This window comes from Phyllobates terribilis, unplaced genomic scaffold (assembly GCF_046119375.1).
Source record: "Phyllobates terribilis strain yellow unplaced genomic scaffold, ASM4611937v1 Scaffold_7__3_contigs__length_470593459, whole genome shotgun sequence".
Classification (NCBI taxonomy): domain Eukaryota; kingdom Metazoa; phylum Chordata; class Amphibia; order Anura; family Dendrobatidae; genus Phyllobates; species Phyllobates terribilis.
The window spans coordinates 326,719,918-326,736,826 of NW_027362767.1; the positions used below are offsets into that span (position 1 = coordinate 326,719,918).

Sequence of the window (16,909 nt, forward strand, 5' to 3'; positions counted from 1 at the left end):
AAGGGGAATAGGCGTGTTGGGAAGGGGAAAAAAGGTTGTGTCCGTGGGGTAGGTGTTAAAGCAACAGTAACATCTGCAGAAGAAAGACCATCTTCCAGCCAAACTAAAATGTCTACTTCTTTTAGCGGACAATGTGATAAGATCCCTTTCTTACGGCCACGCCAATCGCTACAAATTCCAGATGAGGCACAAAAACAGCAGGTGCTTCAACGGATATCAAGTGCTCCTTTAAGTGGGCTCTCCTCCACATCAACTTCAACATCACAAATACTCCAGTCCTCAAAGGTGTCACCCAAATCGCACTTGCTTCCTCACAGCTCCCAAATCTCCAGCTGCCCGTCTGAGTATGAGGTAGAACAGATGGTTGAGTCTGCAGAGCTGTTTACTCATACTATAGCCTGGGAATCAGAGGTCGACTCCAGCGCTTCTGTGAATCCAGACGAGGAAATGATCTGCACTGATGCCCAGAATCTTTATGAGTCGGATCCAGGACCAGACGCAGAAGGTTCTGACCATAATGTAGACCCTCATTCCCAAACTGTAACTCCTGTTGGTGGAGACAATGAGGAAGACGATGATAAGACTCAAATACCTGATTGGAGCGACAACTTTAGTTTTTTGTCAGGGCAGGAACAGGTTGGCTCTGAGGACGACGGGTGTGATAACGCACAGGGTGATGATGATGAGGTCGGAGATCCCACTTACTGTCAACCCACAGTCAGCCAAGAGATGAGGTCAGCAGAGGAGGTGGAGGAAGATGCTAGTGACGACGAGGTCAGGTTGCGCCTTCCTGGACAGAGACGTAGTACTGGAAGCACGTCAACAACTGCATCCTCAAACACAACTCTGCCTCTCACCACAAGTCGTGGTGGCTCTTCAGGTCGCATGGGTGCTAAGCCTTGCATAGCCTGGGCATTTTTTCAGATCGATAAAGATGACCCAACTCGTGTTATCTGTAACATTTGTCAGCAAAAGCTATGTAGAGGCCAAAAAATACATAGTTTGAGTACTTCATGCATGAACCGGCACATGGACATGAAGCATAAGTTGCAGTGGGAAGCTCAGTGTGCTACAATGCGGCCTAGCCGGCCGGGCCAATCACCGTCTGCCATATCTTGTGCATCCGCGGCCTCTTCATCCTCTGTGACTGGGGGGACAGCAGTCACACCTGTTTTGGGGCGCAGACCTGCCACCTCTTTACCCGCAACAGCCAGCGTGATTGGCAGGTCATCATTTTCTTTGGAGGTGGTAACACCAGCTGGTGTTGAGCGCTGTCCGACATCGATAGCACCACCTTTGGATCAAGGCAACCTAACATGTCCGCCTGCATCTTCCTCACAGACCGGCAGTTTGCCGGGGACACCCTTATCAACCCCGTCTAAGCACAATAGCCAGCCCTCGGTCCCTCAGATGTGGACAAGTAAAAGACCATTTCCTCCTAGCCATGAGAAAGCTAAGAGGTTGAATTTCACCATCTGCAAGCTCTTGGCTACAGAAATGCTGCCTTTCCGCCTGGTGGACACAGAGGATTTTCGAGACCTTATGTCCGTCGCAGTGCCCCAGTACCAGATGCCCAGTCGGCACTACTTCTCAAAGAAAGGTGTGCCTGCGCTCCACCAGCATGTCGCACACAACATCACCGCTTCTTTGAGAAACTCTGTGTGTGACAGGGTGCATTTCACCACAGACACTTGGACGAGTAGGCATGGACAGGGGCGTTACATGTCGCTGACTGGGCACTGGGTAACTATGGTGACAGCAGGACGAGGGGCTGCTGTCCAAGTCTTGCCGTCCCCACGAGTTGTGCGTCAATCCTCTTTATGTCAAAGTTCCTCCACTGCTTCTGCCTCCTCAACCTCCTCTCGGTCTTCCACCTGCACCCAAAGCCTGTCTGGTCATGCCACAAGCTTTCTAACTGCGCAGAAGGGATCCTGCACACCTCCTTACTATGCTGGCAGTAGGGCTCAACGTCATCAGGCGGTTTTTACATTGAAATGTCTGGGAAATGTGAGTCACACAGCTGAGGAGTTGTGGTCAGCTCTGGAGAACCAATTTCATGAATGGTTGTCTCCACTGGACCTGAAACCAGGGAAGGCCGTGTGTGACAATGCTGCAAACCTGGGTGCGGCCCTTCGCCGGGGCAATGTCACACACGTGCCTTGTATGGCTCACGTGTTGAACCTGGTTGTCCAGCAATTTTTAGCCCACTATACCAGACTAGATGGCCTTCTGCAGAGGGCACGGTCGCTGTGTGCTCACTTCCGCCGTTCGCATCCCGCAGCTCAGCGACTTACATCTCTACAGAAGTCGTTGGGCCTGCCACTTCACCGGCTAAAATGCGATGTGCCTACCCGGTGGAATTCAACTCTGCACATGTTGCAGCGACTGTGGCAGCACCGACAAGCCCTGGTGCAATACGTTCTGACGTATAGCCTGGGCCAACGAGATTCAGAGGTGGGGCAAATCACGCTGGAGGAGTGGTCTCAGATCAGGGACCTATGCACCCTTCTGCACAGTTTTGAAATGGCGACGAAGATGTTTAGTGCTGACGATGCCATTATCAGCATGACTATTCCGGTGATTTACATGCTGGAGCACATGTTAAACAGAATTCGGAGTCAGGTGGTGGCACAAGAGGAGGTGGAGGAAGTAGAGGAGGAGGAGTTGTATGCGGAAGGGCTAACATCTGCAAGGTCCAGACGGTCGGCAGCACCAAGGCGGCAGGCATGTGAGGGTGGGGGAGATGGTTTTACCAGGGCGCATGGTAGCAGCCAAACTAGTGAGGAAGGTGCAGGAGCCCAGGAAGAAGTGGAGGACGAACTGATGGAAGACTCATCAGATGAGGGAGACCTTGATCACATTTCTGTTGTGCGAGGTTGGGGGGAGAGGACAGAGGAAGGAAGCATGATTGTTACCTCGCCACCAACACAACAGGGACTTGGTGCTCCTGGATGCGCAACACACATGAGTGCCTTCTTGCTGCACTACCTGCAACATGACCCTCGAATTGTGAGAATTAGAAATAATCCTGACTACTGGGTTGCCACACTGTTAGATCCCCGGTACAAAAGTAAATTTGCAGAAATTATTCCTGCCATAGAAAGGGATGCACGCATGCAGGAGTATCAGCATAGACTGTTGCAGAATCTTACATGTGCTTTTCCACAAAATACCAGTGGTGCACGTAGTGAATCTCACAGTTCCAACTTGCCAACCGTGGGACCGTCAAGTGTTCAGCACTCAAACCGTAACAGAACCACAGTATCTGCTGGTAACATCAATTTTGCGGAATCATTTCACCACTTTTTTAGCCCATCCTTTGCAAGGCCACAGGAGACAAGAAATCTGACACATAGTCAACGCCTAGAGACGATGGTACAGGAGTATCTCCAAGTAAACATTGAAGCCACGACTGTGTCACTGGACCCTTGCTCTTTTTGGGCTTCCAATCTGGATAAATGGCCGGAGCTAGCCACTTACGCCTTGGAGATCTTGTCATGCCCCGCAGCCAGCGTTCTGTCTGAACGTGTGTTCAGCGCTGCTGGTGGTGTGCTGACAGATAAGCGCACGCGGCTCTCCACTGATAATGTAGACAGACTCACGTTCATAAAGATGAACAAATCATGGATCCGAAACGACTTTTCTACCCCTGTGTCATCCTGGGGAGAGTAAAAGCTTGATGATTGGTTAAAATCACCCTACCAACCGTTTTAAGCTTTCAAATTACTAATCATGTTTATCTATATCTTGACTGGAAAATAATTTGGGCTTTGTAGCAGTGTGCAGCACTGATCCTAGTAGGCCATCTATACTAAAGCTTCACCAGATTTAAAATTAAAAATAATTTTTAGCTGCATCTAGCCCGGAAAATAATTTTGGGGCTCCGAGATGCGCAAGGCACATAAGTGCCTTCTTGCTGCACTACCTGCAGCATGACCCTCATATTGTCAGAATTCGAAGTAATCATGACTACTGGGTTGCCACACTCTTAGATCCCCCAAACTTTTCGATCAACCTTTTCATTTTAATAAAGACCAAAAAAACGTTCATTTTTGAAATTATAAGCATTAGCAGGTTGTTAGAAACTGAAATCAAACAGTTTTCAACTCAAAACTTTATTCTAGGTGATGTTACATTTTCACATAGGACCCCTTGTTCGAAAGGAGCTTCTGAACTCTCTCGTCCATTGAATTTGTCAGGTTTTGGATGGTTTCTGCTTCAATTGTTTTGCATGAGGACAGAATACCCTCCCAGAGCTGTTGCTTAGATGTGAACTGCCTCCCGCCATCATAGACACTCCTTTTAATGATGCTCCAAAGGTTCTGAATGGGGTAGAGGTCAGGGGAGCATGGGGGTCACACCATAAGTTTGTCCCCTTTTATGCCCATATCAGCCAGAGATGCAGATGTTTTATGTGCAGCATGAGATGGTGCATTATCATGCAGAAAAATGATCTTGCTGTGAAATACACGGTTCTTCTTCTTGAACCATGGCAGGAAGTGCTGTTTGAGAAAATCCACATACATTATGGAGTTCATCTTTAGCGCCTTCAGGGATCCTAAAGGGGCCGACAATCTCTCTCCCCATGATTCCAGCCCAAAACATTACTCCACCTCCTCCTTGTTGGCGCTGTAGCCGTGTTTGCGTGGGGTGTCCATCAACCAGCCATCCTCCACTCCATCCATCTGGACCATCGAGCGCTGCACGGCACTCATCCGTGAACAAAACCGTTTTGAAGTCAGTCTTCATGTATTGTTTGGCCCACTGGAGCCGTTTCTGCTTGTGTGAAGTGGATAGAGGAGGTCGACAGGATGGCGCATGCACAGCTGCAAACCTCTGAAGGACCCTGCATCTTGTTGTTCGGGGGACGTTGGAGGCACAAGCAGCTTCAAAAACTTGTCTGCTGCTATGACAAGGCTTTTTGCCGCTGCTCTTTCAACCTGACGTAATTGCCTGTAGGAAAGAGTCCTCAATTTGCCCTTATCAGCACGCACACGTGTGTACTGTGAATCAGCTACATACTTCTTGATTGCCAAGACACTTCATCCTGATCATCGCACAATGTTGATTGTAGTCATGCCTTGACCTAAACACTCCACAATTTGTTGCTTCTCAGCAGCCGACACATCCTTTTTCTTTCCCATTTTGGCAGAAAATGTAGGCTGCTTAATAATGTGAGAGAGCCTTCTTAAGTAGTCTTGCCTTTCATTGGACACACCTGCCAAACTAATTAGCACAGGTGTCTGCAATTGCTTACAGTGATATAAAGAGCCCTGACACACATCACCATCAATGAGTTTAACTGACAAACAAACAAATTCTTCCCTTATCACTCCTAAACACTTTTTGTATAATAATTTGGAACGCAGTGTACATGTGCTTTTCCACAAAACACCAGTGGTTCACGTAGTGAATCTTACAGTTCTAACTTGCCAACCGTGGTCTGTATGGAGTTGTTCAATAAAGGGCCCAAAATTAAGATAACATAGATGGGAGAGGTCTCTATGAATAGGAATTCCTAAGTATTTGATACCCTGTGAGGGCCAGGCAAAGGGAAAGTTGGACTGGATGGAATCCTATATGGATTTGGGGAGGGAGACATCGAGGGCCTCAGACTTCGCTGCATTGATTTTAAAATTTTACCATGTAACAAAGTGATCTATTTCAGCCATAACAGCATGGATGGATATATGTGATTGAGTGTTATATGCTAGGACATCATCAGCAAATAGAGAGCACTTGTACTCGGTGCCTCCCACCTCAATCCACCTAATATTGGGGTTATGGCGAATTGATGAGAGCAGGTGCTCCGTCACTAGGATGTATAAGAGAGGGGACAGAGGACATCACTGCCTTGTCCCATTGGTGATTGTGAAAGGTGATGAAAATGTTCTGACGCACCCCCTGGGCCTTGGGACACCCGGAGCCGGACCCTTTTTGGTGGATGCTGGTGGTTGTAGTCTTCGTGGCGGCGACCCGGTTCCGTGGCTCAGGGCGGTCAAACCAGTGGCGGAACTATTTATGTGGTTTTCATGTTTAAATGTCCGACTACGCCACCCGTGGATTGCGGTCAGAGTGAACCGCCGCTACAGGGCAGACCACTGAGGCTGGTGTTGTGGGTGCAGCAGAGCGTAGCATAACTCCCCACGGGAGGAGTATAGCCTCAGGGCAGTGTATGCGGAGGATGGGGGTGATGGTGCAGGGCAGCAGCAGTAACGACACGGAGTCAGTGATGCAGTTCAGGGCCTTTACTCACAGTTCTTATTATCCAGACCACGTCTGCAGGTAACGGCTGCCCACGTCGTACTGTGCTCACCAGGTGAGGGGCTCAGACAACTCCCAGATAACTTTGGAGCACTTCACAGGACCCCCTTTGTGTGTCCTTTGTCTGGCCTTTCTTACCAACACTTCTGTCCGGCTGCCTCGGGCCTCCTCTTGGTAAACTTGGCGCCAGTTTCCCTGACCCTATGTGGTGCCTTCCTAGCGGGTGTAGCGAGGGGCTGCGCCACATAAAATGTCAGAGCCTCCGGTTTCTAGCTGAGGGTCGTTTCCTGCCTCCACTAGTTCGGGGACCGGTCTCCCCCTTTGGCCTGACCCCTCCACGCAGGTGGATTCGGGCGTGCGGTGGCGACTCGCCCGTCCGCACCCCTGGGATCCCTTCATTCCTCGTTCCTGGAGCCTTCTCCGCTCCTCTTCCTTCCTTCTCCCTCTTCCAGGCCTGGGCCTCTGTTACTAGGCCCGCCTCCGGAGCAGAGCTCATGCAGAGCCCCTGCTCCCTGCCACTTCTGCTCAGACTTCTCTGCACTGAACTAAGATGGTGCCCACCTTTTATACTCCCTTCTCAATGCACCCAGGAACTGCTTCCTCCCTGCTCCTGCACTACAGGGTTCCCCTTCCTCAGTGTTCCCTCCCCCCACTCCAGCCAGGGACAGGGACTGTCGTGCCCATCTCAGGGGCATATTGGTCGCCCTGCCCCACGGCAATGTGGTGTAATGCATGCAGGTGTCGGGTCCTGATCCACACTCCATCCTTACCTGAGAGTGAGATATCACACCTCTGGGTGAGGTGCAATACGTCTGTAGCAACCGAGCCCTCAGGGTGCTACAGTTCCATTTATCTTCAGCCTAGGTGACGTATTGCGATACAGGGCCGTGATTTTGGCTATTAAAGGGTCCCCTAGACCCCTACCCCAAGCTTTTTAAGAGAATCATATATGGCGTGCCAGGAGACTCTATGGAATGCTTTCTCAGCATCCAACGAGAGTATCTAATTACAAATTTTTAACTGCATCTAGCCCAGGAAATACTTTGTGCCTAGTAGCAGTGTCTGCTAGTGAGCGGATTATCCCGGCTGTTAAGCAAGCTGCACCACCTGTAGTTTAGACACTTAATTTTTTCAAAGGAAATGCTTCGGGACCATGGGATACTTAGTGAAGAGCATCAGGAGGCACCCCAAGGCATAGGGGCTGGGACTGGCAGTAGGATGCCTTGCGGTGGACAGCCGAGCTCGATCCTTATAAAAGCTTTTTAACTGCAGCAGCTTTAGTGGACGCTACTGGAGCTGGAATTACGCGGCTGCTGGCATGAGACTTGCCCTCCAATAGATCCTTGTAAATGGATTTAAAGTGTATTCATTCAAATTAGAGAGACAATTTAAATTAAAAAGCTTAGAGCTGCCTCCACCACAGGGGGGCTCGCTCGACCCACCAGCGGACAGGCACCAGTATTGGGAGAGGGGGGCTGGCCGTCAGGGTTCACCGCGGCTCTGGCAAAACCCGGCGACACGGAGGTGGCACGGGCAGGAGCGGACTGGCCGTGTCGGCTTCTCACTTTTTGGATTTTAGAAGGGCATGACATGCCTATATCTGTGTCTCCCCCTCCTTTTACTCCTCCACCTCTTTTATTTTCGCATGACTATATGTACTTGTCACTTTTCCATGTGTTAGTTATGTCTTCTGAGCAGTTTGTCAGCTTTTGGACACCTTTGAAGGTGTTTTCTATGTGTTTCTATGTGTTTTTGTTTGCCTGCCATTGGTTTTAACGGTGTTCGAAGGTGTTCGACGAACAGTTCGACGAACAGTTCGGCGAACACACGGGTGTTCGACGAACCGAACCGAACTCGAACACTACGGGGGTGGCTCAACACTAATTAAGACCAAACATCCCTGACGATAATATTTGTTCATTTGTAATAATATAACAATATTGTGTGATTTACAATTGTGTTGATATTCTGTATAGCCGAATTGCTCTATTCTATTGTACAATAACTTACGATCCTTCCACCGTTTGCTTTACCCTTTATATTGAGCCGTTTGCACCACTTAGGCGGTGTGCCCACTATGTGTTTTTTAAGCGTTTCCGCAGCAGCAATTCCGCTGCAGAAAAGCTTAAAAAAACGCTTGGTAGAAGGTCTGCCATGTTCCCCAATGATAATCTGCATGTTCTGTGCACATGCTGCGGAAATTTCTGCTGCGATTATCATTGTGGAAAAATCCGCAGCACTACCAATTATTTTGTGCATTGAATCGCATAATATCTGCATCATTACATGTGCACATGTGGATATCATGCGGTTCAATGTGCGGATGGTACCTGGGTTTGGAGAAGAGGAGACTCTCCTTTAGACCCGGGTATCATAGTACCTGTAAAAAGAAAAAGAATAAAATAGAAAATATGCATTACACTCTTCTGATGGCCCCCGGTCTCCATAGGGATCCGCCCTGGCTTGCCGGCAGCTCGCGATGGTCTAAAAGGACCTGCCATGACGTCATTTAGTCATGTGACGGGTCACGCGACCGCTGACGTCGGCGGTCGCGTGACCCGTCACATGACTAAATGATGTCATGGAAGGTCCTTTTAGACCACCGCTAGATACTGGGGACACCGGAGGGATTGGAAAAGGACACCGGAGGCCATCAGAAGGTGAGTATAATATTTATTTTTGATTTTTTACCATTCTTTTACGGTCACACTATATAAATCCATGCAGGCTGCATGGATTTATATAGTGTGACCAAGTTGTCAAGCAATTTCCAAGTGATGCTAAAATCGCTTGGAAAGCGCTTGATAACCCGCATGCGGAAATGCATGCAAAAACGCTTCACTTACGCTTGTCTCTGGCAGGAAAAACGCAGGTAAAATCCGCATGCATTTTTTCTGCCAGGGAGATGCAGAAACGCTCTGGAAAAATCTGGAGCATTTCTGCATCGTGGGCACTTAGCCTTATACTTGTGTTAATTAAATAAATATTTGTTGGTTAAGTTACCATTATGTCCTCATCTTCTGCGTTGTTGCATCTGCGTTCCTGTTTACAGCTTCATAGCACAAAGCATTGAAGACTATGTGCCTCTGTACAGTCTCCTACCATATAGAGCCACATGTTAAGTTATTGGGTCCTGTAAGAGCTATGCAACACATAATGTATGCCATTAGGTTCTATTAAGGTTAAAAAATTGGGCAGAAGGGAAGAAGGCTGCAGGACTGACTTTTGTTATATTTCTAATATCGTCCTGTCTATTCTGGCTGCTTAGAAAAAAAATCATCAGACCTATTTGCCCATACTATAAATGGCTTTTAGCTAAAATGCAATTGTGACGCCTCTTCTCGAAAGCCCTTGTCTTTACCTTAGGAGATGGGGGACTCTGAGTCGGGTCCTGTAATGGAGAGATGGGGTGCAGCCGTGGCCCGGACCCGACCCGTGTTCAGGGCCGTCACAATTTAAAAAGGATGGTGTGGGCTTATCCGGGTTGAGTGGCTGGTTACGACTATGCCACCTGTGGTACCTGGTGAAGGCCACCAGCGCTGCTGCAGTCCACTGAGGCCTGGTGTTATGGCAGCCATCATTATTACTACTCCCCACAGGCGGAGCAAGGCCTCAGGGCAGAAGGGCAGGATGACGGGGGTAGCAGTCTAGGAGATCTGGTGCCACGTAGCATGGTGTAGCGCAGAATAAAGAGTCTGGAGGCCATAGGGGTGAACTTCCAAGGCTTTACTCACATAAGAGATGGCAGAAGGAAGGCAACTCCCTGCTCCTCGCGGAGTTCTGCGGCCACCAGGAACGGGGGTCCGACAACCTCCAAGTCCAGTGTTCGATCAGGACCCCGCACCAGAGTGTTCCTGAACTACAGGCCGTATCCTTTCCTGTCAGTGTGTGCAAATAGGCCGTGTCTCCCTCTGAATATATCAGGTGGTGAGGACAGGTGGCGTACACTGCTCCGTCTGCATCCTCCCTGGGATCCATTTGCTGTAGAACTACACTCTTAAGCTCCGGGCCTTCTTGGTCATGGTCCTTGACCGGGTTGAGACATTCATTGTCTGCAACCGGCCCCTTGACCCAAGGCCGGGGTACGAGGGCTGTGTCTCCATCCGCTGCAGGTCCACACAGGATACACGCTCAGTGTGGGAGGTCACAGTTGTTCACAGCTCAGAAGACAGTCAAAGAACAAAGAGCCAAAATGGCTTTTTATTAAATATGAAATTTAATGTGTCACTAAATTGTGAGTCCTCCACCTTCACCCACTATATGGTTCCCCTAACTCTTGGTTCCCCAGTCTCCCTGTAACCAGGAGGGCAGCACCTAGTGCATTCTAGCCCCCTCTGGTGGAGAAGTGTGGTGTTGGATGCAAAGGAAGGGTCCTGACCATCACGCTGTTCTTACCTCAGAGGAGGAACACTACACTCCATTAAAGAAGTGCAGCATCCTTGTGGCGGTCGAACCCTCAGGGGCACCACACAATGTATCGAAAATTACTGTAAGTGCAATTCAACCAAATCTATGAATGGCTACAATTTGCTGTAAAGTGGTTTACTTGTTTCACATTTTGAGCATTGAGGTACAAGCATTGGTTGTATGTTATACTGCAGCCTATGTTTTAAGTCATCTGCCATAAGATAAGCTCATATGCTCACATATAAATTGAATTGCACATAGAATAATGGAATAATTGGTGGTAAACTGGTACTACATAAAAATAATAGTTTATAGTCTAATGTAATAATAAAGGAGAACCAGTCTGCTTTTCATGACATATCTGATTTAGTAAATTGCAATTGCCCATGAAATAATGCTTGTCTAGTTCCAATATGGCATAAGGAGACTTTTAGGCTATGCAATGCTCCACTGGGAAATTAAACATACAAATAGTCTCTTCTGAGAGGAAGAAGACATGAACTGTAGTGACACCTATTGGATGTAGCAACCCTAAAAGTCAATATCGACCCTTTAACGAGCCTTGCCACTAGGGTAAAAGCCAAACCAGACACACTATTTGCCGTTATCTCTTCCAGCCAAATCAGACTTCTTGCTTTGCACTGAGGAGGAGCAAATACCCTGAAACCTGTGTGTCTGCAAATAGTGTGTCTGGTTTGTCTTTTCTCCCAATTCATCTAGCAAGGCTTGTTAAAGGGTCAATTTTGACTTAGAATTGCTACTTCCAGTACGTGACAGAGTTCAAATCCTCTCCCTCACATTAGTACCATATACTCACTTTCTAGGTCCATAGTATAAAATAGCTGTCATATGGCATTAACAAATAATATCTCTCTGTTCAGAAATTTGCAAGTAGCCTGGAGAATTTCTCTCCGTAAGAGTATGTGCACATTGAATTTTTGTGAGACGGTAAAACAATTTTTTTTGTGAAAACCACTTCAGAAAACACTCCTTTTGGGGGGAGTTTTTGAAGAGTTTTTATTTCTTGAAGTGGTTTAGAACAGTTTTTCAAACATTTTTTACAGACATTTTTTTCTTTTAGAGTATTTTTTTCTCAGCCTTTTGATTGGACAGTGGCTAGTTTGGAGAGTCCATTAACTCTTTCTTCCACCTCATGTTTTTCAAAACCTGAAGCAGTAGGAAAACACTCAAAAGACTGAGCATATGACCAAGTCATTTTGCAATAGAAACGTATAATAAGAGTCTTTTGAGTGTATTTTGGGTTATTTTTCAAGGTTTTTTTTGTGGACCTGCCCTAAAAGATTCCTAGAAAAAAACCTGTGTGCACATACCCTAATAGAGGATCTTGCTGTCATTGCACCCTCTTATTGACTCTATTAGCTGCTAGAACAAATCTACGCGCCTCATTGATGATGCCCACGTGAGCTGTGCAGTACTGTACATTGTGTGATGTGTCTCATGTCCATCCCCTCCTGTTATTACAGGTGTGAACCTATTAGTGGGAACAGAGCATGGTCTATGGCTCCTGGATAGAAGTGGACAAGGAAGAGTTTATTCACTTATAAGCCGAAGGCGATTCTACCAAATGGATGTTCTGGAAGGACTGAATATCCTAATCACTATTTCCGGTAGGTGATGGTTGTAGGCATCATAATGGAATTTACATTGTGTTTTACATATTGTATTACTTTGGAATTTTCTTATTTTTATTTTTTCTGTATTCAAAGCTGAAGATTTCAGTAACTGTGTAAATCTTTTGTGCTTTGAAAAACTATCACTAGCATGTCCTAGCATGGTGCTACAGTCTCCAGGACAGCGGTCTCCAACCTACCTTGCCTGGAAAGCCATATTTAGCTCTGAAAGATAACCCCCTCCTCCTCAGAGTAGTGACATCCTGCTCCCGCCCCCTAAAGGTAGCAATACCGAGAACTCCATTATCAGTATAATGTCATTTCCTACAGAAATCACACTGAGTATATGTCACGGGTGTGTCAGATGTGACAGACAGTTGCCCTGCAGTTGGTTGCAGGAGATCTCTTCGTTTGGCATTACAGACACCTTCTTAGATCTGTCTCACTCTAGGACCCAGAGGCGACCTCCCTCCAGCTAATTGATACCCAGGCCTCGGTGTTTAAATACTTCCTGTTGGCTATAGGGAGGTGCCAGTGATATTCACATGACCCCTTGTGAAGGCTTGGACCTGTTGCAGCTTGCTTACTTCCTCTTTGGTGCTAAGAGGCTGTGTGTGTAGTCTCTCTGAAGTCGGCTCAAGCTAAGTTACTTCCCCCTTGTCTGTCTCCCCTTGCTGTCTTTAGTTGTTAGTGGTGAGTGACTAGTGCTCATCCCCCCCTTCCCTATCCAGGGCCTAGCTCTAGGGAGCTAGAGGGTTTTAGGTTCCTGATCTGCGATTGGTGAGAAACCAATTGTTAGAACCTTGCTCTTAGGTTTTTTCCTTTGCTGGTCACATGACCTTGTTGGCCTATTTAATCCTGCTCCGCCCTTCTGGCTTTGCTGGACTTCATTGTATAACTACTTTCTAGCTAGCCTGTGCTCTGTATCTAACTCTGTTAGTTTGCTTGGTCTACGGACCTCTATGTTCTATATATTTTGTTTGTTCGTCTGTCTGCTACTATTTCTGTTAGGAGGTGTCCCATTTTCCTCCCAGTCCTTAGTACTTGTAGGGATTCCTTCCCCACATCTATAGGTCTCCGTACAGACTAGCTTAGGACTTTAGCAGGTCTGATCGCAGGATCAGGTTCCCTGTTACATCGTAGGGATTCAGCTGAGTTCTATCGTAGGGACAGATCTCCTCTCTTTCCTTAGCTCTGGTAGCAGAACATAACAGTAAGTCCAGCCTGCAAATTCTCTAAGGAAAGATTTTTCTGTTCCATCATGGTGTCGGTTCAGGATTTGGCTCATCGCCAGCAGGGACTCTCTCTGGAGGTGGCCGAGCTCCGTCAGCACGTGAGTAACTGTCCTGGAGCACATTTCTTGGAGCCTAAGGTATGTTTGCCGGATTTATTTTTTGGTGAACACCGAGAATTTTTTTCATTTAAAAATGCTTGCTTATTGTATTTTCGTTTGAGACCCAAGTCCTCTGGGGATGAATCCCAGCGCATAGGGTTCATAATGTCACTTTTGCGCAAAGAGCCTCAGGAGTGGGCCTTTTCTTTGCAACCTAGTGATACATGCTTCAGAACAGTGGATAGTTTTTTTTCTGCTTTGGGACTATTATATGATGATCCTGACCGTGTCGCATCAGCGGAGACTGAGTTGAGACGTTTGAAACAGGGATCAGGTAATGTGGAAAAATATTGTACTCATTTCCGTCGTTGGTCTACTCAAACAGGGTGGAACGATTCTGCTCTGAAAAGTCTATTTCTTGCTGGGCTCAATGAAAGGGTTAAAGACCTGCTAATTGCTTATCCTACAACTGAAGATTTGCAACAGGCTATGCAATTAGCTATACGTGTGGATAGGAGACTGCGTGCAAGGGTTAATGAGAGCAAATCCTCTGCTATGTCAGTTTCTGGTTATGAGAATGTGTGTACTAACAGTGGTGAACCGATGGAGATTGGATCGGTGGCACCTCGCTCTCAAGAAAAAGATCGCAGATTTTCTGAAGGCTTGTGTTTCTATTGCGGAAAATCTGGTCATTTGATTAAAGGCTGTGAGCTTCGTATGAAGAAAGAAAAAAAAATGGTCAGTCATGCCCGTATTGCCTGTTTAAATTCCAAGGGTGTATTTTTAGCTGCTTCCACGATTGCTCAGGAAATATTAATGGAATTTCAGGTGTTTGTTGATTGTGGGTCTACTCTGAATGTAATTGATGGGGGATTCTTGGAAAGACTCAATTTAAAACCCGAACCTTTATCATCCCCCATTGCTGTGGTTTCTGTGGATGGTTCCCCTTTGAAGAATATTACTCTCAAGGTCTGTGAATTTCCTCTCACTATTAATGGTGTTCACCATGAGAAATTGGATTTGGTAGTTTTGAATAACTTGCCTTCTCCAGTAATATTGGGATTACCCTGGTTAAAATTTCACAATCCTGTACTGGATTGGTCTACCAGTGAAATTAAATCCTGGAGCCATAAATGTTATGACAAGTGTTGTAACGGGCGTATTGCAGCTTTGGATAGGGGAGAATTGCCTGTTCCTATTCAGGATTTTTGGAGAGTTTTTTCTGAGAAGGAATCGCAGGTTTTGCCTCCCCATAGAGACTATGATTGTTCTATTGAATTTGTCCCTGGAGCGACTCTTCCTAAAAGTCGTTTATTTAACCTTACTATTCCTGAGAGGAAAGCTTTGGAGGAATACATACAGACAAGTTTGGCCGCCGGTCACATTAGGCCCTCTAATTCTCCTGTGGCGGTTGGATTTTTTTTTGTAAAAAAAAGGACGGCGGTTTACGTCCTTGTCTGGATTTTCGTGAGATTAACAAAATTACTGTACGCAATCCTTACCCACTGCCATTGATTCCTGATCTGTTTAACCAGTTAATGGGGGCCAAGTGGTTCTCTAAAATTGACCTTAAGGGGGCATACAATCTGTTGCGCATGAAGGAGGGTGACGAATGGAAGACTGCTTTTAACACTCCTGTGGGTCATTTTGAGAATCTGGTTATGCCTTTTGGTCTTACTAATGCTCCTGCATTTTTTCAGAATCTTATTAATGACATCCTTAGACCTTTGATCGGCAAAAATGTGGTTGTGTATTTGGATGACATTTTGATTTATTCGCCGGATCTGGAGTCTCATTGGCGGAGCGTACGTGAGGTATTACAGTTGTTAATGGACAATTCGCTTTTTGCTAAGCTGGAGAAATGTGAGTTCGCTGTACAGAGAATTAGTTTTTTGGGTTACATTATCTCCAGCGAAGGTTTTGAGATGGACCCGGTTAAAGTTCAAGCTGTACAGGAATGGCCTAGGCCTATTGGTTTGAAATCGATACAGAGGTTTTTAGGTTTCGCCAATTATTACAGAAAATTCATAAAAAATTTTTCTAGTATTGTCAAACCTCTGACCGATCTCACCAGGAAAGGTGCTGATGCGCTTCAGTGGTCTTCTGAGGCCATTGAAGCTTTTGTGTATCTCAAGGAGAGGTTCACCTCTGCTCCCATCCTTATGCAGCCTGATGTGACTAAGCCGTTTTTGGTTGAGGTTGATGCTTCCTCTGTGGGGGTTGGCGCAGTATTGTCTCAGGATAACGGGGATGGATTACATCCCTGTGCCTTTTTTTCAAAAAAATTTTCGGAGACTGAACTGAATTACGATATTGGTAATCGGGAATTATTGGCTATTAAACTCGCATTTGAACACTGGCGCCACTTCTTGGAAGGTGCGGAATTTCCCGTTCAGGTTCTTACGGATCATAAAAATCAGATTTATTTTGATGCTGCCAAGCGCCTGAATGCCCGTCAGGCTAGGTGGGCACTGTTTTTCTCGCGGTTTAATTTCTCCGTTACTTACATCCCTGGTACTAAGAATGTTAAGGCGGATGCCTTGTCTCGCAGTTTTTCTCCCATAGTCGGTGCTGAGAAAGAGGAGAACATTTTACAAGAAGGTGTTGTGATAGCTGCTTTGGACTCCGTTTTGGAAGATGAGATTCTTAAAGCACAGGAGAATGCCCCATCTAACACTCCTCATGGGAGGTTGTTTGTGCCTGGGACCTTTAGGAGAGATTTGTTTGTTGAGTGTCACGAATCTCGCTTGGCAGGTCATCCCGGAATCTCTGAGACCAAGAGACTGGTGGGTCACAGTTTTTGGTGGCCTGGATGGCAGAAGGAAGTCATTAAGTGGGTGCGTCAATGTACTATATGTGCTAGATCTAAGTCCTCACATACTCCTGCTGCGGGGTTGCTTTGTCCTTTGGAGGTTCCCAGTGCTCCTTGGACACATTTGGCTATGCACTTTATAACTGACCTTCCCCCCTCTGAGGGTTTTACTGTCATCTGGGTGGTCGTGGACCGTTTTAGCAAGATGTGTCACTTGGTTCCCTTCGTCAAACTGCCCTGCGCTAAAACTCTCGCTAAGGCCTTTGTCAAGGAAATTGTCAGACTTCATGGCGTTCCTACTGACATTGTTTCTGATAGGGGTCCTCAGTTCGTGGCTCGTTTTTGGTGTGCCTTTTGTGACAGGTTGGGAGTTCATTTGTCGTTCTCGTCCGGATATCATCCGGAATCTAATGGCCAGACAGAAAGGAAAAACCAGGATGTTGAGCAGTTCTTGCGTTGTTT

At 46.8% G+C, this 16,909-nt stretch overlaps 1 protein-coding gene across 1 annotated transcript in view; it reads left to right on the forward strand.

Annotated features, from left to right (window-relative positions):
• LOC141154783 (traf2 and NCK-interacting protein kinase-like) overlaps positions 1-16,909 on the forward strand; it is a 329,519-nt gene that overhangs the window by 209,257 nt on the left and 103,353 nt on the right. Inside the window, exon 20 of the mRNA XM_073641189.1 lies at positions 12,156-12,299. Coding sequence (XP_073497290.1) covers positions 12,156-12,299 — 144 coding nt within the window. The remainder of the gene's footprint in view (positions 1-12,155; positions 12,300-16,909) is intronic.